Source organism: Engystomops pustulosus, chromosome 2, assembly GCF_040894005.1.
Source record: "Engystomops pustulosus chromosome 2, aEngPut4.maternal, whole genome shotgun sequence".
Lineage (NCBI taxonomy): Eukaryota > Metazoa > Chordata > Amphibia > Anura > Leptodactylidae > Engystomops > Engystomops pustulosus.
In genome coordinates, this window is record NC_092412.1 from 202131985 (window position 1) to 202156923 (window position 24939).

The following is a 24939-nucleotide window of genomic DNA, read 5'->3' on the forward strand; positions in this document are numbered from 1 at the left end:
ACAGTCCACTGCCACAGCTCCACAGGCCTTTGACGTAGCCTGTCTCTTCCCCAGGGTGGAGCCATTGTGGGAAGTCTGCACCAGGTAGTTATGCAGGACTTCCAGCTGGATGCAAATGAATCCTCATTAGTGGCAAAAACACCCAGCTTTCCCACATCCATCCAGCAACATACTCATTCTATACCCAAAATCTACTGTAGTGGCAGCTACCCTGCCACATATCCTCCCCCTGATAAAGGCCGTAGGACTTTTTCACATAGATCAACCCCCCTCCAGGGTCAAAGTTCCTCCATTGTGGTACAGTTACATTTGGAGTCACTCCTGCCACAAATGTCACATTAGGGGATTTTGGCCATGCATGACTATGCCTAAGACTTTTCTTTTTCTTCATGGGCGGTGCACCTACTGGATTCTTTCTCCTTGGTGTCATTTTAGAGGACAAGACAGCCCATGTTTCCATCTCACCACTTCTGTCTTGAAGTGTCTGATACACCTTGTGGATGCCGTCACACCAGTTACCATCCACTGAGGCATATGCACTGCGCTTTTTCCCCTTAGCATGGCACACGACACGCACGGGTTTGCCCGTTTTCCAGTCTTCAGCTTCGGCACCTTCTTTGTCATTGAAGGGGGCATTACCGTTCAGAACCAGGGCACGATTCACATTGGTGAGCTTCTGGTCACATGTCTGCAAAGCTGTGCGCTTGCTACCTCTGAGGTCACAACCTCCGTTCTCGGTGTAGGTGAAACTCATCTCAACATCAGCATCATCCTCATCACCTCCAGCTAACACTTCGGACTTCGGACCCAAGTCCTGGCATGGACTTTCCACAATGGCAGCCTTAAGCTCTTCATGGCTTGCACTAGGTTCCTGGCTGACCTCTTCCTCGGTCAGTCCGTCATACGCCTTGCTGGCCAACACCTCAGTCATCACCGAGTCTTTCCTGTGTAGGAATTTCGAGGGCTCTGTTGACATTATATCAGACACCGTCTCCTCACATCCACTGCAGTCATCACCCGGTATATCTTCAAGGCACTTCTCACCATCCAGACCATCTTCACTTTCGCTCTTCAGATGATCAGGCAGATCTACCGTTGGGTGCAGCTGTGCTGGAGTCTCTGTAGGGCCCATCTGGGTATTCCTCCACTTGCCCAGAGAATGCTGGCATGCACTATGACAGAGACGAGATGACAGAGCTTCCACACGTACACAGCAACTCGGCTGGTCCCTTTGTTGTAGACTTGGCGCCACTTCAACCTTCTCCACAGGTTCAGCAGGCTGAGACAGCTCTTCACCTGTCTTCGGGGGGTAACCATTAACCCATTCTTCGGATTTTCCCAAGACTGTATTCAGACTACTGGTTATAAGCGATCCCACTTGGGTGGCCATCACGGTTGAGACTACAGACTTAGTCACACCCACACCGCCTTGTACTGCACCAGCTTCCCAGCCCAATATATCGGACGTCGCACCTGTAACAGTGTCTCGGGCACCAGTCACTGTATTTGTCTTCAATACGGCTTTTCCAGTTGGCTGCTGAAGAAAAGCCAGGTTGGACTCCTGTTTCCCCAAACCTTTGCGAGCAAAGTCATTACTTGTGGCAACCGGTGGCTCCAGAATGCCTATGAGAGGCCTTGATCCAGTCACCGTAACGTCAGTCAAGGGCTTCTCCTCCTTCTCAGCAACATCACTATCACTGCGGATGCATGGGCGACCTTCCCTCACAGAGTTGTAGACTGCACTCACCACACTGCAGGCAGAACTACCAAAGGGCTGGTGCATCACATGTTCCACCACCTTCTGGGGATCTGGGGTCCCCTCATCCGTAGGTGTATGATTAAGAGTGGCGCTTCCACCCTGTTCACACACAATTTCAGTCAGCACGCCATCATGCGTATTCTGCGGTTCATCAGCAGGTGTACAGGGGTCTGGTTTACGCCTGGTCTCCTTCCTAGGACACTTCTGGTGCCACATCACGACAGAACACACCTGGAGGTCGGCATCACCATTTTGGCACTTTCTTTTGTTCCCCGAACACGTACACATGTGAACCTCCCATTCACTTTTCTTTGCAAACACTGTATCACAGAAAGGACAGTACGAGATATCAATCTTCAACTCATGTTTCTGTAATATATGTCTCTTTAGGTCATCTTTTCTTCTATAAGACACGTGACAATTGTAGCATTTATACCAGTTATTCCGCAAACCAGTATTCACATGACGCTTCAGTTTATTGATGCTTCTTCTGGCCTTGTTCACACACGAACTCAGTACATCAATCTCCTCAGAAGCCTCAGGTGTATCAGATGTCTGGTCTCCCCCTAACATTTCCTGAACACTAATGTGAGACTCCTCCACAGGTGACTGACACAGGCTATCCCCACCTCCTGCAGGTTCTGAGCGAGTAGCTGCTTCTCTAGGGCTCTGTTCACACTCACTGTTTGTGTAACTCTGGGCTGAAGGGAAACCACTAACAATCAGGATCTCATTATCTTCACCTGCCCTTGCTATGGCGGTATCCCTATCTGGACTGCCATTAGCTACATTACACATCTCAGGATCGCTACCTGTGTCATTACAACTCACAACCTCTAGGGGCACCTCTGAGCCAACTCTCTCAGTATCTAGGGCTGCACCTAGTTCACACTCTGCATAATTCTGAACAGACATTGTAACGCTATCAGATGTTATCGGCATTGCAGAATTGTCACATGTTACAGGTAGTGTCATATAATCACAGTTAACACTATAATCACAGGTTAGAGGCAGATTATGCACAACATTACACTTTTCTGGTTTAACTTCAGAAATTAAGGCATCACAAATATTATCATCATCACATAGACCATCAGACTTTATCAGTCTCAGTGGCAGAGTCTCCTTCTGTGGGATCAAGACCCCTTGGTCACAGTTCAGACTGCAACCTGTTGAGACTCCACCCACCATCACCTCAGGTCGCTGAGACTTCTCCAGATCGTCCTTTGGAGAGATTGGGACTGTACCCGATGTCAGAGGGGTCTCCCAGGAAAAGCAGCTATTCCCACTACTTGGAATACTTTCCCACAAGTCCCAGAAAAAAGGGAGGTTTTTCCCCAGGATGAACTCCACCTCCAGATCTGCACAAATCTCCAGCTTATGTGTCACAATCGCAATATCACTTTCAAAGTCAATCCAGACAGTCTTACCCTTCCCTGGCTGGTACTTCAGGAACAATAAGATGTCCGGATTAACTCTGGAGACATCCTGAGAACAGTCCAGTTCCACCATCAGCGGGATTCCACCCACTATCATCTCACAGGTCTTGACTGGCAACTTCTCTGGTCTCCTGACTAGAGGACAATGAGGTGCACTGACCTCACATGGCACAGCCGCATGCTGTCGCCGTTGGTTGCCCCTAGCAACCACATCTTTGCGCTGCTGCATACACGCTGCAACACGTGGCCACTTGGCCGCAGGACATTCCGCCACACACCGGTTCATCCGTAGACATCTGCAAGGCTGCTCCCGTCGGTTGCCCCCGGCAACGGCACATAGCAACCTCTCCTCAGGAACTGCAGACCGATCACAGACATCTCGAACCATTGGCTGGGATCCGCTCGGCTTGGCAGTTGGGGTCTCCATAACCCGAATGGCTTCTGGCATTCCAAGGTCCTCCCACATCATCTGCCGGCAGCGTCTCTGGAACTCATCCATCGGACCCATGGTGATTACTCCCACAGCAAACAAGCAGTCTCTGTATATCTCTCACACCAAGACAAATCTTCCCGTGACCACAGCGCCTCCAGCAGCAGGAACAACAGTATCTCACATGAGGGCTACTGGCCCTTTAAATCTCGCTGTGTGTGCTGATTTCCATGCCCGCATCCTCCACCATATGTAAGGGATTAGGTCCGGGATCGTCGTCTCCTGGGGTAGACGGGCACAATTCACCAGCACACAAGTAACTTCACTGTCCACACTGTGCGACTTGGGTATAACTGACCGCAGCCAGTTTTATTCGGCAGTAAAAACAAAATAAACAAAACAGCAAAAATAAAGCCTATGCCTCTCCGGCACTAACTATACATTGAGGTTCCCTACCTCACCAGGTGCTGGCCTACTGCCAGGCACCCAAAAACTCACAGTAACAGTCCACTGCCACAGCTCCACAGGCCTTTGACGTAGCCTGTCTCTTCCCCAGGGTGGAGCCATTGTGGGAAGTCTGCACCAGGTAGTTATGCAGGACTTCCAGCTGGATGCAAATGAATCCTCATTAGTGGCAAAAACACCCAGCTTTCCCACATCCATCCAGCAACATACTCATTCTATACCCAAAATCTACTGTAGTGGCAGCTACCCTGCCACATTACATACAAACACATACTTACATACACACACATATGCATGTACACACAAACACACGAACAAACATACACAGTATTCCCGTATAATCAGAGTTGTGTGCTGCTGGCATGTCAGTGCCTGCACCGATCGTGGGTGTTAACAGTGGTAGAAGGGGAGGTTGAGCCAAACCAGGACCCAAACTCCTAATGAAGTTCAGGTTACAGTGTTGGGGATCAGAACATGCAAAGTTAGGTGTGAACCCCCACCCTAATCATGCAAAGTTAGGTGTGAACCCCCACACTAATCATAAGTACTATGGAGGTCAGTGGCCTGCATAGTCCCTCCTCTCACCATGTCTCTTTTTTGAAGGAAGTGAAAGTAGCAATGTACCTCCATTTGCACAAAAGCTTTTGTACAAATGCATGGAAAAATATGCAAATCAATGGATATGCTCCCCATAGATAAACAGATAGTTCTAATACAATGTTCTGATCCATGTACAAAATACATGGAAGTAGAAATAAGATACGATCTAATATCGATAGATATAAGATAGACGATAGAAAATTATAGATAAGTAGATGAATATAGGATAGAAAGATGCAGTAGATAGATAGATAAATAGATAGAATGTGCTGCCATTTACTTTTTTGCATATCTACAAGGGCTCCTAGATTGAACCCAAGGGTTTGGCACTCCTCTTCTTAGGGGCTCTGGGAAACATTCTGCTACTGTGGACTTTCCTTTAGATAGATAGAACAAAGGCTAAGATAATGGGGCTCATTTAGTAAGGGACCGCGGAGCGCATTTTCGTCGAGTTTCCTGACGATTTCCATTTTGCCACACTTAACAGGTGATTTTGGCGCACAAGATCGGATTTTGGCACACTTACATGCACCGGGAAGAGGTAGGTGAACTCCGGCGGACCTCAGCCAGGAAGTGAAGGATGCAGGAATTCGGGCTCACGAGCTTCGTGAATCGCGCCGGACTTCATCTTCGTCGAACCGTCCGGATCGGGGATCGCAACAGGACCGGGTAAATAAATTTGCCCCAATGTGGTGTGTTTTATTGTGCAGTTTCTTTATCTCATTTACATGAACTGTGAAACAATTTTAAAGCGAGCAAATAATGAAATATCAAATATTCAAATATGTTAAAATTAATGATCTCTAGGGGTTTCTCCTGTAAAGTATAGAAATATATTATTGACAATCTACTTTATGCTTCGCTGAATTATGACACATCTGTAAGAACGCTACATTCGTTAAGTATACATTATCTCGGGATCTTTAGTTCTGTATAATATATCATGTTTATATAATATATCATGTTTGCAGGATTTGTATAATGATAGTAATATGACATAAACCTGTAGCTTAGAACCACTTTACATATTGTATTGTCAGTGATAGTTTAGGATGTGTGTAGCTCACGGTTATCTCCATTCAGACAGCCATAAATGACAATTGGAGTCAGCTGATGCCATCTGGTATAGTGATCTCGTTGTTCCTGCCATATGAAGTTCTCCATGTTCATGGTGAATTCAGAAATATCACCAGGTCTCATCCAACAGGACTCATACTCACACAGGACAGTCCCTATTTTCACACAATGGGACACATTTACTTACCCGGTCCTGCACGTTCCCCGATCCGGAGTGTCCGACGAGGATGAACTCTGCCGCGATTCACTTACATTGTGCTCATGATATCCTGCATGTGTCGCTCCCCGATCATGGCCGCCGGAGTTCACCTTCTTCTTCCTGGTGCATGTAAGTGCTTGGGCTTGCGAAACAATTTTAAAGTTAAATCCTGCGCTCTGTCCGAATCAGTCGGACCATCCGATGCCCCCCCCCCCCCCCGATTTCTGTCGCATGAAAGCCGATACGGCAAAATCCGATTGCATGAGACACAATCCTCTCCTAAATACCTGTCCCATTGGCGCAATCCCCAAAACCGTCACAAAACCCGACGGAAATGTGCCAGGGGACCCTTTGTAAATAAGCCCCAATGTTTCCTATCACTCTGCAGATGTTCTGTAATGCCACAAAATCCATAAAAATGTTCAGAATGTCCGTATAGAAGTGTATGGGTCCCATAAAACTCAGTTTTAAAAACCAAAAAAGAATTATTTAGTGTTTATTCTACTAAAAATAACAATACACAGTGGGAGGATAATCCAGAATAAGTAATAATTCTGTTGGATGCTGCATTAGAGGAAATCTACCATCAATTGAGCATGATAAAGCAAGGTCACTTATAGAACCAGGTACCGTGACTGTGGTAATCATCTTATACTTGTTATTGGTAACCTCTTTTCTTCTAAATTGCACTTTTATAATTTTGCTAACGAGTCTGAAAGGCTCCTGAAGGGTGTTACCAGAGCCCCTCTATGCTGCAGTTTCAGACTTAGGGGCCCCTGTTCTGGGGGATTCAAGGCTTGAGACCCCAGAAATCATACTCTTATCCCCTTTGCTATGGTTAGCAGGTTTGTGTTTTTAGTAAAACTCATAATGAAATCACTGGGACGTATACAACAGATATTCTCCAGCAATACCAAATATGACAAAAATCTAACCGTGTTGGCGGTTCGGAGGGGGTTTGCAGAGCAAAATCTTAACAATGAAAGACGATATGCACACTATGGGGTACATTTAATAAGGGTCCCGTCGGACGCATTTCCATCGGGTTTCCCGAATATTTCCGATTTGCCCTGAATTTCACAGGTGTTTTTGGCGCACGCGATTGGATTGTGGTGCATCGGCGCCGGCTTGCATGCAACACAAATCGGGGGGCATGGCCGTCGGACAACCTGACTGATTCAGACAAACAGCGGAATTTAAAAATCAAATTATGTCACAAGATCAGCACTTACATCTACGGGGAAGAAGATGGTGAACTCCAGCGGACCTCAGCTGGGAAGCGACACATTCAAGAAATTGGGAGCACGCTGTAAGTGAATTGCTGTAGCTCCGAATCCTCATCGGACATTCCAGATCGGCGGACGCAATGGGATCTAGGTAACACAAAATAGAGTGACTGGAACAAGCCCATTGCATCATTTACCAGCCTTCTGTATTTTGTACGAACCTTAAGGACAGACATACAGGTGAAACATGGACCATATTTCTGTCCATAAAACAGGAGACAAACAGGATCTTGCAAATCTCATATAAGGTGTTTTTTTTGTTTTTTTTTAAACACAAGTGTAATTTTTGATTAAGTTTTTTGAACTAAATCCAGAAAGGGATGCATCTGGAAAGATATATTTTAGTCCTGCTTTTATGAATCCTCTTTAGATAAAGAATTGTTACACAGTGCTCAGATATAGCAGAACATAAGTTCATTAGTCGTTTGGCACAATGTTGGATGATATCATGATGTATGTCTTTGGCGCACAAACCGTTATAGTCATCTAATCTCTTGTCCTTCACAAAGATTATTTTTAATATTGATGAATAAGAAAACCTTACTCTTAGCTTATGGCGTCTATAAGGGAAACCTCATGCTAGCAGTAGACGTATAGATTTTGCTCATATGAAGCAATGCACATACTTCTTTTTTTGTCCGGAGTCTTCTCCCGTGACTATACTCCCCCCACCTTCCCTTTCATGTAGAACAGAATAACCTCAGCATCTTTTCACTTTTTGTCATCCGTCTCATTGAATTCTGCTCTCCCCTCTCTTCAGGAGCCAAGCTGCTGTCAGTCATCTCCTTGCCCTGGCCAATAAGCCCGGCTGCTGTCACCCTGGTACCACCCTGAGGAGGTGCAGCTGCTTGGAGAGGAGTGGTGAGAAGCAACAGCAGGAGGAGGAGTGGGAGTGGAGCAGCTCAAACCAAATAGAGTTGAATGATTGAACTTTCTTTTTTAGTTTGTGCAGCTCCCCTGCCTCTATCCCCTTCCCTGTGAGTGTGCTCAGCACTGGGAAGCTCCACTATCCTCTTCCCTTGATTGATCTCTTGTACAAGATGAAGGATCACGGTTGTTCCATGACCCTTTTCCTATGGATTATCTTGCTGTGGGGCAGCTCTCCTAACACTAACTCAGCTTCTGCAACTTCTCGCAAGCAGGATGAGTCCTTCTCTACAATGAGTGTGTATAGAGCAAGATGCACATCCAGGTGCCTGAGCCTGCACATCACTCGCATCTCTGCCTTCTTCAAGCACTTCCAGGTATAGTTGGAGCCTGGCTGCTTCCACATCTTATACACCAATTAATATTTTATGGAGTTTGTACTGTCAAAAAGATTTTCATTACTGAGTAGCAGATTATCAGTTATCAATAATGTGTATTTATTGCTACTGTACTTTTTTCTGCAACCTTTGATGTAGCAGAGCTAAACTTGTCAATGGACTCATGGGGATGGATGTTCCCAGCAACAGGAGCATTATGGGCTACAATAATGTAGAAGGTTTTATAGCAGTCCTATGTAATATGTGATGGTGTGATAAATTGCACCACATGACAAACTGTGCTCTGCTACATCTTTATACTATTTGGGGAGTAAGAACGTTTTCAGTTGAGTCAATGTATATTTCAGTACTTAATAGATAACCAATTCGTAAAAGAAATATTAAGTAAGTAGATTTACCTGCAGTCCTGTGTAACACCACAACAAGTCCCAACACTTATGTACTGGCAGTCCTAAGTAAAACTACCACTAAATCCTAAAAGATCCAGATCTTACAGTACATTATGACAGACTCAGCACTGCTACATCTAAGAGACCTACCACAACCTTTTGTACAATATTCAGCTTTGACAGATTCAGAACTGCTGCACCCACAAAACCTGGAACTGTCACATCTAAATTATCTCTTCTACATCTGATAATCTGCAATTTGCTATTATACCAAATAAGGGTTAGTAGAGGGCATTGACCTTGAGTGATAAGTTAGTTATAGATATTATTCATCCTATTATTGAAATTGTAAAAAAAATGCTACTATATTTCTGATCATTAAAAAAAAATCACAGTATTACAGATTGCTTGTGATATATCATGTCTGGAGGTTATAGATGCACACTTACTATGTTTGGTTAAATATGTAATACAGTACAGCTAAGTTTGCACACATTTGCATACACTTTACTGTGGTAGTACAGAAGGCTGAGCTCATCGCACAATCCCATAAAGTCATTGTAATGCACATTTCAATAGTTATATTCTATATCAGGTTTGCTACATCCATCATTCCAGGTCTGTTTTTCCCAAAACAATTTTTGATGTCACAAGTTGAAATGCCATAGGGAGTGGAGTGGCTTGCTAAAATGTATGGGTCACTGGTCTTCCAGCTCTAGAGCAATGTCTGTCTACAGAAATCAGTGTTTTTAACTGCGACTTGAGGCACGGTCTACTGTTTTAATATCTAAAATGCATGAAAAGTGACAGTTCATCTGTAATTTCACCTGAAAACTAAACAAAACCGAAACATAAAAAAACACAAAAGTCAAACAAATCTCAGCAGCCCATAGACTTTAGTGGAATTTATGTACGTTTTTTTGTTTGGTGCAGAGTATTTGTTTGTTTTGTCTGCAGAAGAGTTTAGCCATGTCATTATGATGTGGAAGTGAGTGGCACCTGTTGGGTATTATGGTGACAAACGCCACCTCGGAGAGTGCTCCGTCACAGCATGCTGAAGTAATAAAGACTGAGAGGAGATGACTTCAGAGATGATACGTTTGCCCCATGCTTCGCTTTCACCCTCAGGCTCCTCACAGATAAGCCAGCATTGACTTACATCTAAAAGCAGCATTTTACTTAAAACCCGGAGAAAAAAAAAATCTCTGCTCACCTATTAACCTATGAAATCCACATAATTATTAGTTGACCTTTAGAGGGCAATAGCTGAGAAGCAAAGTCTAGCAGTGTACATGTGTGATACATTTATTCCGACAAGCTCGGGGTATATCTTGGCCTGCTGTGGGGTATCATGACTCCTACCACACACCGCAACATTGTCTCTTAATAAGCGGAACCGCAAATGCAGATTTTTTTTGTCGGCCAAGATGACATGCGAAAAAATTTTCTATCCTCTTAGGCATTTCTCTGAAATACTAGACAAGACGTAGGGCATTTCACTTAGTCTGAGTGCTCCCAATTATCCCCATGTGTTTCTTGGCCATGGATCCATATTATATTTACCTCACTTCTTCATGTTTGTCATTTGTGTAGGAGTTTTAGTGCTTTAAGAAAAGTTCCAAATCTGTAGCTGCTGAGGCTTGTCGGAGGAAATGTGTGAATCACTTGTTTTTCTTATGCTCTATCATCGGGTCACGCTGAGGGGGTTGTCAACAGCGACTCCAATTAAGAAGCTGAAGTAATACTAACAATAGAAGATTATTTGGTTTATTATTCTTTCTATTATTATTATGTTTTCACTATTGTTTGGGCTATTATTAGTTTTAGTCATGGGATTATTATTAGGCTGAGCTTACATGGAGGATTTTGACACTGATTTTCCACCGGAATCCATTGCTTTTAATGGGGGGGCTGAAGGATCTTCAGCTTCCCATATTTTCCACTAAGAATCCACACACTTAAAATACAGGACATGAGGGTCAAAGTCTGCTCAGGAAAATCTGTCTCAAATTCTACCATGTGAACTCAACCTAAAGTAGAAATATTTCTCATTAACACAGTTTCAGGAGAAAATGCTGACTGCTAACTTTTCAGTGTGAGAACCTTAGCAAACACATAGCCTCATATCTCAGCTTCCCAGACCCTGGTTTGAGGGAAGGTGTAGAATATTGAGATTATTGTGACTGGGGTCACTCATCAATATAAAATGATGAAGCAAAAACATATTCAGATGCCACCATAACTAGTATGTATGTAGTGAGAACAGTCTAGATATCCATGGAATGGAGCCAAAAGGTCACTAATTTATCGCAAAATGATTGAAAAGAAACTTTGCAGTATTACAGACATCAGATTGACATCAGGATAAAATGATTCAGACTATGAACAGAAGAGGGCGCTGTGGCTGAAGAACATATCTAGAAGGACTGGTCTCAATAGAGTGTCTTTTAGATATTTTCAAATGGTTTGTATTAAGCATCTACATTTTCAATATTAGTGATTAGGAGCTTGTATCACCTTCTAGCATGAGGCAAGGATTTCCCGGGCTGCTCTTGGAAAACTTGAGTTATATAAGTATAGCTTCAAGACTCTTTAGTTGACATAAGAACTGTAATATCTGATATAACCCTATAAATCAGTGGTGATGACCCATTCGAATCCTGACTCCTGATTCCATACTTTTCACCACTGGATATAGCACGAGTTATTGCCAAAAGCTATAGCTGCCAAAAATGTTATCTGCTTCAGAAATGGGTATGTGTGTGGCGTGACTGGCCGATCACTGGCTACTATGAGCAAACCCAAGGGAGTCATTTAGTTTTTAAAAGTATGCTCCCTCCCAGTGACTGCATTTTTTTGACAAAAATCGTCGGACTTGATTCAGTTTTGCCCAGTGGCCGCGCCACCCGCCAGATACATCAAGAGGCCCAAGCTGAGGGGGAAGGGGTGCCGTGGAAGGAGAGCCGGCATATGATACATCTCCACCATAGTGTCGGATCATTATACTATGGGGTCATTTATCTTAGAATTTCTCTTTTTTAATTTTTGCAACTTTATGGGCACATTTTATATATTTGTGCCTAAATTTGTGACTTTTCCACTCACCTAGAAAAGTTAGACACACAAGAATTTTTCAGTGTTGCTCCTAAAATATATTTATAATATAGATGTGGACGTATGAGATGTGGACGTGGCACATTATTGGCGGAAATCCTAGTTAAAAAGTTGCAAATAAACTCCAGACTCGATCGGGTATATTTTTTCTCATACGCCTTCTGTGATCATACCTGTGTTGGTATGTACCATAACGATAGCTTTATGTATTGATATACCCGAGAGTGTATGAATTTCTGGATAAAACACCTTGAACAGCTTCCAGCCAGGAGAAATGTAATTGGAGATGTACTTTACAATGGAGCTTGCTGACAATACAGCTGTGTTAGGGGTTTCAGCATACAAATGTTGTCTGTGGTCAGTATTGGGACTCAACTTTCAAGTGACACTATGTTAAATACGGGCTGACATTTTCCCTCAAGCCATTTGCTTGTGACCATTTGTGAAGCACCAAACTGTTCAAGTGCAGCTCAATTCTGCTCACGGAACCGCTTAACTTGAATAACCTTTCTAGTGTATTTCAGGCAGACAGCTATAATAAATCATAGGAAAATGTCATTGATGATTTCTGTAGGAGGATACATCCATATTTTGTAGGTACTGTAAATAAACATCTGCTACATTACACTAAACTTGAATAACAAGTGAATGGAATATCTCCGTCTGGGACAGAACCAGTACACACTAGGGAGTCCAAGGTGTGTATAAACACCGATCTACAGACTGAGAAGTTTACTACTACGTGAACCAACCCTTAAAATATCCATCATTCATCTTTATGTAGTCCACCACTGTAAAGTTTACTTTTGTGTACTCCAATGTCATTTAGACCACCTCTATGTAGTTCACCTCAGTGTAGCCATCACTATATACTTCACCTTTATGTCCACTGTTATGTAGGTTGCAGAAGAACAATGACTGTTTAAGGGGTTAAACTATCCACTGAGACTCAACACTGAGGCACATTACTCTAGATGCCTAGTTGATCCATATTTTTTAAACTACTGATCCATTGACATGAATGAATTGCTAAATAGGGAAATCCAGAGGATTTGGACTTGGGCCTAGAACCTAGAGTAATGCAAAATTAGACATTTTTTTCAGATCATGGTGAAGCCTGGTCCATATCAGTGGTCAAAGTCCAGCACTGATTTGAAGAGCCATGAACGGTTTGGCGGTGACAAGTAGTTTTTGCTAAGACATGCAGCCCTTCATGTGATAATTTCTCGACATAAAGGACTAGAGAATGTTCTATTTGTCTCAAGCTGCACGGAAAGTTTTCACAAAGGCCTACCTCTGGATGCTTTGAGAAGTTCAGTGGGGTCCCTACTCAGTCTCACTGAGACTCACTCAGCTAAACCAGTTCCCTACACTGTACTGAAGATACGCAACCCCATCAAAACAGTGCTGTCCACAGTTTGGAATCTGTTCCTTTTGGAATGGATATACTGGTTTTGTTTTTATCCCACATCATGTTGTAAGGCTTCCTGAAAGTCATGCTTGATGTCAAGGGGCTACTTAACAAATTTAGCTAAGAGGCAATTTTTTTTATCCCATCCTGGAAAATTTAATTGCATATTTCACAAAAAAATGAGAGTGTTTTGTGCAAGTCTAAAGAATTTCAACTAAACTTGAAATTGCATAAATAATGGTAGCGCCAGTATCCAGGTTAGCTGCTTGATTCTTAACATTGAAGGAGGCCATTTTCTCTTTGCGACACCTTAGAAAGGTCTCCTATGACTGAACCTACTCTTTTCCCTTTTCATACCAAAATAAAGATTATTTTAGAAATATAACAAACAAAAGAATACAAACGAGGTAGTCAGGGTGCCTTTAATCCCGCTGATGTGGACCTGTTTCCACATGTTGTTGAGAGTAGAACAAGCAGCCATGTTCTGGCATTGAGTAGACCCTAATGCACGCAGCAGAATACATAGAATACCACTGGGAATTTGTTTTACTGTAAACATGTTAAACTAGTAAAGGTATATTAAATGTTATTTTCTTATGCCAGTAGTTACTTATGATATTTTTTTATAGCTCGCACTGTTCATGATATCTTCCCTGCTCTGACATACAAAGAAACTCCAGATACAATATTATTCAGGAAATAACTTACCAAGTGTGAGGTGACTCTGAACTTTCACAAGGCATAATGTTGACAACAGAACCAGTTAGATAGATCTTTAGAGGGAGCAGAATGGAAACATGTAGCTTTTTTGTAATATAGTTTAACATACTAGTAATACAGTATATGAAAATTTCTGCTTGTCGGGACAAGTAACAATGTGATAATTAAAATCGACCCTTTGTAGCAGATAACTTACTTTCTAAATAATTTACTTTCATGGTCTGGATAGTGATGTGATAAGAGGATTGTAAGAAGGGGGTATTTAATTATTTGTTATGCTTATTTTTGATCCTTAGGATAGGTGAATCGTCAAGGTAGTCTAAAAATAATAAAGAAGTTATACTTACCTTGGTCTGTGTCTTACGCCATTCTACCAATTGTCTTTGTTGATACAGAGAGGCTCAGTGAAGATGTCATATGGATAGCTTAGCCTCTGTATACCAATAATCTACGTTATTGTGTGCTACCTTGAGGGGGTGGGTCATGAAAAGGATTTTTTTGTAATGTAATTTGCATTTTAGTGCCTTATTTAACAAATAAGTAGACACCTATGACTAAGGATTCACGTCCACAACCTTTAGCTGCTCAATTGCCGCAAGCACCAGGCCCTAGATCTGTGGTTTGCATTCAATGATTACAATACAGACTGCCCTAGCCCCAAACTTGGGTAGAAATAGGGCTTGCTCCAAGCTTAGAGGCTACGGCAGTCGGCTCATTTACAGGGCTAGTCCTTGAAACAATAGCTAGCACACTGTCAAAACACTGGTCCTGGACAGGTGCATTTAAAAAAGACCTAATATTTTATAGACTGGTGACAATTCATCTACCATGTCACTAATGTAATGTGCTGACTGGGCCTAGCGGTGATGATAATAATCTGGACCAAATTCTAACTCCTCACACTTCACATAGTAAATTATGAGCTACCCTCAACCAGCAAATTATACATTGGGTGAAGATGAAATCAATATTACACATTTTCTCATTGATATATTCCGTATGTCATTTTTCATGTTCTGTCCAAATGTCGGAACGCTGCTATATATACAATGTGTCGGCGCAGCACAAAATAAAAACTCATTATATGAAAGTACAGCCAAGGGGTGCTAATTCATTATCCAGATGTTTTATTGCATTGGATCTGAGTTCAGGAAACCACGTAAAACATACGCTTTCTGTATAAAGTAATGATAGATTTACTTTGTGTGTATAGTCAGTCTTATGTCAGAATATGTATGTTTTATGTCATTGATTGTGTATATTTAAAAGCATAGAACAATGTCTTATTTACTTTCTTATATCAGTTTGATGTTGGCAGCCATTTTGAAATATCAAAGCTTGGCTGTCTCATCAGTGGCCGTGTTACAGAACGAATTCACTAAACTGATTCAGCGGTGCTTGGCGTGATCCGCTCTTTTGAGGTCTATTGTTAGAATTGCTGTTCTGTATTGCAATTGATAAGTGAATTTCAAGTAGAACAAATTACATTTTAATTACCGCAATGAGCCCTGCCAGTGAGGACATGTCTCTACCTGACAGGAAGACCTAGCTGGTATATTAATCATTGGCTTATGTCTTTCCAAACCGAAATGATCGACTTTCACAGCCAACAAAAATCAGATTATGATTAAAATGCATTAAGCGGTTAGGGCACGGAAAGCGAGAAAGCTCCGGCGTGGTGTAAACATCTAGTTCACTGCAGTTTACAGAGTCCCCTGTGGTTTAAGTACATATTACTGGCAGGAAATATTTCTTTCTTTCATGTAGAAAGACATGAAAAATCTTAAATAATGCAGAACACAATCAGAATGCCTCAGAACTAATCCTCAATTGGAAACATTAACATCAAAGCTACTTGCAAGTAACTCTCTGTAGGTTCCTATTTGACTAGGCTATGATATGCGCTAAGTGTCTGACAACATCCGCTGCAATGTGATATCATATTGTGAATATTATCAGCTCCTCAGCAGTTAGAGAATTCATTCCTAATCATGCTACAGAACAGCGATGTGAGATCATGGAGCAGTAATGTCACATATGCTGCTGCTTTTAATGTGTGCTATGGACAGAGATCTCTAGGCTATACAGTAGTTGTGTGTGACTTGCTGTCAGCAAAGCTAATACATTAGCAATTCCATGGCCTGGCTGCTCATGTCCCAATAGTCTAGCATTTCTTTCTGTGATGACAATATTAACATGTTTATAGCTGCCGTGGCATATCTAGCCGTCTGTATTTACAGCCTTTTTTGATGCCCACACTTCTGCTGAACTTTATATTACAAATCTATTTTACATTAGGTCATCACTACTTTCTGCAATGCAATGTACAGCACATATGTACTGCTCTCTCTCTCTCTGTATAGTGGCCAAACTCCCTTTGGCTCCAATTTAAATTGGGTATGATCTGCAGAAACCTGGTCTCACCACTTCACAGTGAATGGTTCTGTCTGCTTTCTGTTTTATCAGTTTCTCAGCCAGAGAAAAGACCTGGGTTTTGTTCCCCAGACTAATCTGACAAATATATGTGGGACAGTCATGAAGGAGTGTCTGAAGAGGGCCCAAGGACCAAGCCCTCAACATAAGCATAAGGGGTATTAGACTGCTGACACCTGCCGGTAACTGCCGTGGTTAGTGCTGGCGCAGAAGGTGGCATAGCCATCTTTAATTGCCAATTGGCACCCTCCTTGATGTCATCAGATTTGGGAGCCGATTAATGACTCCCATAGCTGTCATAAGGATTTCTATATCTGACAGACTACATTATAGAAGCAGCTTATCTACAATATACTCCAATACAAATGCCTGAATCACCACTTTTTCGCCATTTTGCCTCCAAAGTGATCAAAAGGTCGTAGAGTTTTCAACAGTTTTTTTTTGCCAATTTCACCATATATGTAATTTATTTCCAGCTTCCCAGTACATGCCTCAGAATATAAAATGAATATAAAATGAAGCCACTAAAACATATAATTTGCCTCACAGATAACACACTAGTTTAGCATTGTAAAAAAAATGTAAATTTACGTCTTACTTAATGAGTGGAGTGAAAAACGGAAACACAAATAAATGAAAAAACTTGGTCTTGAAGGGGCTAAGGACTTATCTATGTTATTATATCAATATTTTTAGCCCAGAAACCCCTTTGTGCCTATTAGTACTCATTTTTAAATCCCTATTACTAAGAGGTGAGTGTGATGTTTTTATCTGAAACAGGAGCGCTCAATGGGAGAACATGCATAATTTCTTGTAGTCCTCCATCCACTTATAGGGGACCAATAGAGCACTGTAACAGGGACCTCTGTAAGTCCTAAATGATTAAGTGACTGGAGTGACTCAAATATGCCTGTTCTCATGATTAATTAATGTCGGAGATGATCTATCCATGTGAAAAGGTAATCAATGTCGCTTACTGGAAAATCCCTTTAAATTCATACAAAACCTCAGCAAAAGTAATAAAAATGACTGAAGTTATGCAAAATTTTAAAATAACATAATCTCCTTATTACACCACTGGAGCCACAATGGTGTTTGCTAAGAGAATGACCCCATTACCTTCTCTTGTGTAAAGTCTGTCTTTACTGGCACTGCACTAATAGCACACAAGAGATGGAGATCAGAGTTATTATATTTGTATAAAACCTAAAAGTATATTTCATTATTTGAGATACCAAAGTAACAATGTGTAGAATGACATATTCCCAATCATCTTCTGTTATCCAAACATTGTCTTCCTTCCATGACAATGACATATGTCTCTTCCATCGCACATGACAGGAAATCAGGAAGACCATATAATAATAGTAAAAGACTTCTAATAACAAGCATATATGGAATAATAACCCTTATCTTGGGATTGTAATGACACCTGAATCAACAGATGAACTTGGCTATGGAAAAGAGCAGGACAGGTTATAATATATCTATGCCACATCTGTTGAATCTATTAACATATGTTATATGACCACGGTTGAAAAGGCATGTGTTGTGATTCTGATATTGATGTGGTTCCATAAAGTGGATTCGAGTGCACTGTGCTTGGATGAGGCCAAACTATTGAAAACAATGTGGCCGATGAAGAATTCCTTGTATGTCTGATGCAACTTCACGTGCACACCATGGAAATTTCGACTTTTTGGCCCTTTTAAAGGAAGTGGCCGTGATGACTCTTGGAACAAAGTATGTCAAAGTGTTGGACACATGGACTAAAAATTTAGGCATTTCACACCATTAAGAACATATTACGTTCAGAGAGTTGGGCTGCAATTACTGGCACAGTCCAAGGACTGCAAAATCCAAATGAATTTTGCATGACTTTGAGCCCTTTAAGGGTTCCAGCCAAATTATCATTGGTATGGATTGTTTATAATACTAACAAACTATATAGAATGGCAACATTTTAATTAGTGGATGTGATGAACGAAGTAAGAAGCAAGATAATGAAGTAAAAGTCAGTAAAAAAAGAAGACAAAAGGACTGGGAACAGTCTTTAGACATAACAATCATCCTTTGGATTATTAAGGATAATCTTTGTATTTATGGATAATTTTAATTAAAAATGTCTTGTCTGTGACCTAGAAATGAAATGAATCATTTACAGCTGCAAATAGCCTGTTTAAATAATGAGAAGGACTGACCTCCCCAGAGATTGCCTGGCTAAGCTCTATGGGATGGATAGGTGGACAGCTGGGCCATCATCTCAGATTTCAGGTAGCATCTTCCTAGTGTAGTAACAAGAGGTTAGTATTGTTTTACTGTGTTATCAGTTGTTGGAAGGTTAGAATGTTCTGTGAAATATGGATAAATGTTAAATGCTGTGTTTTCACATAGTTGGTTGTGTTATTTTAGGAAACATAAAACTCATATTGATGTTCACTTGTGGCTGTTCATACTTGTGAGCTAAACTTTTGTTCAGGCCCCTAAGAATACTTAGCACCTAGTAAAACAAGACACGTCTAAACATCTGTTACTAAATGAGCCTGTGAGTCCTTGTTGTATTGGTCTGGACCCTTTTCATTAAATATTTCCTAACGTGTTAATGAAAAGAACAACTTACGGAATCTGATCCTTTACTAAGATATAATTTTTGTCCACTTTTATTACTTATCCCCCGGCTTTAAAAAAATATTAGATACACACTCACCAGCCACTTTATTAGGTACACCATGCTAGTAACGGGTTGGACCCCCTTTTGCCTTCAGAACTGCCTCAATTCTTCATGGCATAGATTCAACAAGGTACTGGAAGCATTCCTCAGAGATTTTTCGGCTGCACATCCATGATGCGAATCTCCCGTTCCACCACATCCCAAAGATGCTCTATTGGATTGAGATCTTGTGACTGTGGAGGCCATTTGAGTACAGTGAACTCATTGTCATGTTCAAGAAACCAGTCTGAGATGATTCCAGCTTTATGACATGGTGCATTATCCTGTTGAAAGTAGCCATCAGATGTTGGGTACATTGTGGTCATAAAGGGATGGACATGGTCAGCAACAATACTCAGGTAGGCTGTGACGTTGCAACGATGCTCAATTGGTACCAAGGGGCCCAAAGAGTGCCAAGAAAATATTCCCCACACCATGACACCACCACCACCAGCCTGAACCGTTGATACAAGGCAGGATGGATCCATGCTTTCATGTTGTTGACGCCAAATTCTGACCCTATCATCCGAATGTCGCAGCAGAAATCAAGACTCATCAGACCAGGCAATGTTTTTCCAATCTTCTACTGTCCAATTTCGATGAGCTTGTGCAAATTGCAGCCTCAGTTTCCTGTTCTTAGCTGAAAGGAGTGGCACCCGGTGTGATCTTCTGCTGCTGTAGCCCATCTGCCTCAAAGTTCGACGTACTGTGCGTTCAGAGATGCTCTTCTGCCTACCTTGGTTGTAACGGGTGGAGATTTGAGTCACTGTTGCCTTTCTATCAGCTCGAACCAGTCTGCCCATTCTCCTCTGACCTCTGGCATCAACAAGGCATTTCCGCCCACAGAACTGCCGCTCACTGGATGTTTTTCTTTTTCGGACCATTCTCTGTAAACCCTAGAGATGGTTGTGCGTGAAAATCCCAGTAGATCAGCAGTTTCTGAAATACTCAGACCAGCCCTTCTGGCACCAACAACCATGCCACGTTCTATGGCACTCAAATCACCTTTCTTCCCCATACTGATGCTCGGTTTGAACTGCAGGAGATTGTCTTGACCATGTCTACATGCCTAAATGCACTGAGTTGCCGCCATGTGATTGGCTGATTAGAAATTAAGTGTTAACACGCAGTTGGACAGATCTACCTAATAAAGTGGCCGGTGAGTGTAGAATGAAAACAGGTTGGCTGTTTATGTCTTCCAAACACAATACAGGCAGCCCCTGGGATACGCACAGGATAGGTTTGTTCTTAAGTTGAATTTGTATGTAAGTCGGAACTGTATATTTTATAATTGTAACTCCAGACAAATATTTTTTGGTCTCTGTAATAATTGGATTCTAAAAATGTTGGATTGTCGTAAGAACCAGGATTAATGATAAAACTTAATTGCAGACATCTTTGATAACTGTTACAGCCAATCATTGTAGCCTGGGGCTAAAGTACAGTAAATTACCAACAACCAGAGGTCCGTTTGTAACAAGGGGTCATCTGTAAATTAAGTGTTCTTAAGTAGGGGACCGTTTGCATTGAAAATGTTTAAAGCCAATCAGTTATATAATTTGACAAAAAAAAAATTCTATTAATTGTATCATTGTCGAAATGTATGACATTTTTTATGGGTAGGATGTGTTTAATATAGTCATCCATGGAAATGTGGGTGGTGGAAAGCTAAGCAATTTTATTTTACACAACAAGTTCCGTTCACATATTTCTAAGGCAATTCAAGTGCAATATGGTGGGGGAAGGTTTTGGTGCGGAGGGCAGGTGTTCTCTCGATTCGAATGCAGCTTATAAACACAGCCTAAGGTTGTTGTCCAAGAATTTACAATAATGTTGGATTGGACATGAATATTAGTTCTACTTGCAGTTAGGGCTTCTTATGACTACACATATACTCTTTTTCTGCTGGGCCAGTCAGCTGACCATTATACATTTGTCATTGATCTCATCGGACAATTATAATTTCTGAACGAACCTATACATTCTTATTACACTACTAAATATAGCACAGCTGTCATACTTGGACACTGCTGACTTCAGTAATTTAAAGCCATAAAAGGATCCCTATCAAACAGCTTTTTCCAGAGTAAGTACATCTATGTTGTCATGCCAATTCTGCCTAATAAAAGGGCATCACAATTGGGAGAGTCACCACCTTTGAGTACAAAAAGGCACTTGAATAGACTTTGATGCAGTAGTACTGTACCCTGGTATGACTTTGATTCCATATGGTGTTGTCTTAGGTTCAGATTTATTGAATGCCTGATACTGTATATTGAATAGAATCTCAAGCCTTCCCTATGATCATCATGATTTAGATGTAACAATGACCTATCCATAGGGGATGTGACACCTGGCAATCATGATGATCCGGCGATTTACCCGTCTATGTATTATAGGATTATTTACAAATTTTTCCCAACATTTTTCCTAATTTCCTCTTAAAACTCACATTGAAGAAGTAATTCTGAAAACTGTTTTTCTTCTATTTTGCATTAGAATTCTAAAATTAAATCTAAATTCTTAGCAAAATGTTTGTTTTTCCAGATTTCAGCCTGCAACCAGTGTCTTTGATTTCTATATACAGTTAAAGATCCAACCACATGAAAGGCCCATTTGGAAATTACAAGTGTGAAAGCAAGTGTGGCATTACACAATTTTTACAAGTTTTGGAATATTAAATAAACCGACCCCTTAATGTGAGCTCCTGCTCAGTGTTGCTTTCAGCAAAAACATAGTAGTTGCCAGACAACTTCACCTATGTTACATATTGCACCTTAGTATTCCAGGAAGCGCTGCTTTCCTGTAGGTGTTTCCTTTCAGCGAAACACGTTCCACATAATTGCATGAGATGCAGAGTATTTCATTTGGACACATTGCAGCGTTAAAAAAATATTAGATTATCTGGAGAAATTTTCCATGTGAAAAAAATAGTTGACACCTTTCTTTACAAGTACTTCATTCACTGCCCAGTTGTTCTTGCATGGTATGATATTTTGCTAAAACATTCATTCATCCAAATGGCAACACTAGATCAATGCAGCAAATTGTTCATTGTACGCATGTAAGCTATAACATAGCGGCATTAGTTGGTGTGCCAAAGGAGTGGAGACTTATGTAGTTGGAACATGTAACTAAGGATATGTTTCATTAGGTTAAACACCAGGTAAGTTTTACTAAAGACAGGTTGCAAAAGCCCATTACAACTGCATTGTAAATATGTCTTTCTGCTTTCTCTAACCATTTACATTACAATATAATTGTGTGTTATAACTTACCTTGCATCCTGACAGAATCCTCTGTGTAGTCCTAGGGGTTGGGCTTTGGTTTCGATGCATTTCAAAAAACAATATGTGACTTGTCTATGCTGCAGACTCCTCAGCTCTTGGCTCCCAACTTTGTGCTCCTGTACAGTGCTCCATCTCCCACTGATGTCAGTACACCAGGCTTTGAGCTCTGGAAAGGAGCAGGAGGGAGGAGCTGTGCAGGAGCAAAAAGGTGGGAGCCAAGAGCTGAGCAGTCTGCAGCACAGACAAGTAGCATGTTGTTTTTTTTTAAATGCATTGAAACCAAAGCCCAACCCCTGGGACTACACCAAGGATTCGGTCAGGGTGCAAAGTAAGTTATAACACACAATTAGATTGTAATGCAAATGCTCAGAGAAATCAGAAAGACATATTTGCACTGCAGGTGTGATGGGCTCCTGCAACCTGTCTTCAGTGAAAATGAGGTCCCTGGTGACAGGTTCCCTTTAAAATATACTTCTAAAGTACAATATATATGACCCTATATTTGGACAGTTGAGATAATTCTTCTGTAGAGTCAAACTTGAATGGAAAGTAAATATATTTTTCAAATTACCGTTTTGCACCCTGTAGTAAACATGGGCAAAATTTGCTGCTATTCTTCACTGTAAAAGCAGTACGCCTCAAAAACTTGCTGTCACAAGATGGTTGATGCATTATATATAGTTAACAGTTGCCTGATTGATTTTCTAGAAAGTAGAAATAAGATTTTGGTCTTAGATTTCTGGTAGGGGGTATTGATCCAAGGATTCATTCTGTTGAATATTTGGAGATGGGAAGAATTATTTCCCTAAAATGAGCTAATTGACATCTACCGTATTAATTATTTTATATGAAATGCTATTTTTCTATGAAAGTTAATATGTGGGACAGATGTTATAGTAGTACTAGTAGTAATAGTGGCAGTGGTAGACTCTTCTCCATGACTTGGGGGTGTCCTCAAGGAGCAGTCCTCAGTAAAAGTCTGGAAATAGCAACATGTAAGCAAATTGTTATTGTTATCGGCTTATAATAGCTAGGTGTTTTTGAAGCCCAAGATTACGGCTATGTAGCTGTCATAGAATCCACTCATTCAAATAGAACTTTGGAAACTTTTGATGTAATAAAAATGAGTAATATGATATTTAGTGACAGTATCATTCCCAAGCCCGTTTTTCTTTGTACATTGAGCAACCATTAATGAGAAATGGTCCCAGAACTTCATTAAAGAGATGTCAGCGACACAATGTTACACGTTAATCATCCTCAACTCATAACACATAAATGTTTTATTTTGCACAAATAATTGAAAGATTCCCATTGCCTTAATTTCAGAATGATATATGGAGATAGTTCTAGTGTAATGTCTCTTCTTAATCTTTTTTGATTCACCTTATCTTTTAATAGCACACTTACATTAGGCAAGTGTTAGACAATGTGTTGATGCTCAGATGAATTCTTCAACGAAGACGTCATTCGATAGGAATGTTCTCTGTGAAGAATTTACTTGTTGCTAGCAAAAAGCTGTTACTGAGATAAAGTATAATGATATTCACTACATAAGGACATAAGATTTGTAATAACCGACGGACTATACAATGACGGAATCCAATTCTCCTTTCATGTGGCCAGATGCTTGTATACATTTTCTAGTTAATAGTGCATACAGTAGATGTAAGAGTACATTGACTTGTATAAATATTAGGCATCCTTGTATGGTTTATGAAGATTTCTTCAGTCATGTGGTTCACCAAGATTCCATTAAACTAAGAAAGAGAGATTCTTTGGGCATTAGAAGTGGAAATTTCCAGAGATCTGATGTCTAGTCTGTCTTACGTCTAGAATATAGTAATATTAAGAACACCTGCTTAATTGATTGAGCCCAGGTTTTAAATCTTAATTAAAACTACTTTCTTTGCTTCATTCAATAAATATATGAGCAACAACTAGTAAAGAATAGGATTGTCATTGGGCCATGATTGTCTTTACAACTTAATTTTACTTAAATATGCAGTAAGTGTGGTGGAGACTAATGAATTTACTTTTATTAGGTTCTTCTACATTTCAACCATTTTAGTAGACGTATCTATTAGACATGTCTATTATTGTCATAGGTCTTCATAGGGCTGTCATCTGGCCTCACAAATTTCATCCAGATCACGGCTCCCACAGGGTCTATTACACCCTGTAACAGTTTGGTGAGCACAAAGTGTCTCACCACATTCTGACAGTCAGAGCTGTCGGTACGCAGAAAGTGGAACAGGTCCTATTCCTGATGGTTTTGCAATGCAGCCTATCAGCTCTCTATGGAAATGAGATGGGTTAGGAGTGCTCACCCCTCCCAGGTCCATCTGGCCC

General features: G+C 41.0%; 1 protein-coding gene across 1 annotated transcript in view; it reads left to right on the top strand.

Annotated features, from left to right (window-relative positions):
• The first annotated feature begins 8120 nt into the window (after positions 1-8120).
• Positions 8121-24939, top strand: part of ANOS1 (anosmin 1) — a 109507-nt gene continuing 92688 nt past the window's right edge. Inside the window, exon 1 of the mRNA XM_072137843.1 lies at positions 8121-8499. Coding sequence (XP_071993944.1) covers positions 8296-8499 — 204 coding nt within the window. The 5' untranslated portion in view covers positions 8121-8295. The remainder of the gene's footprint in view (positions 8500-24939) is intronic.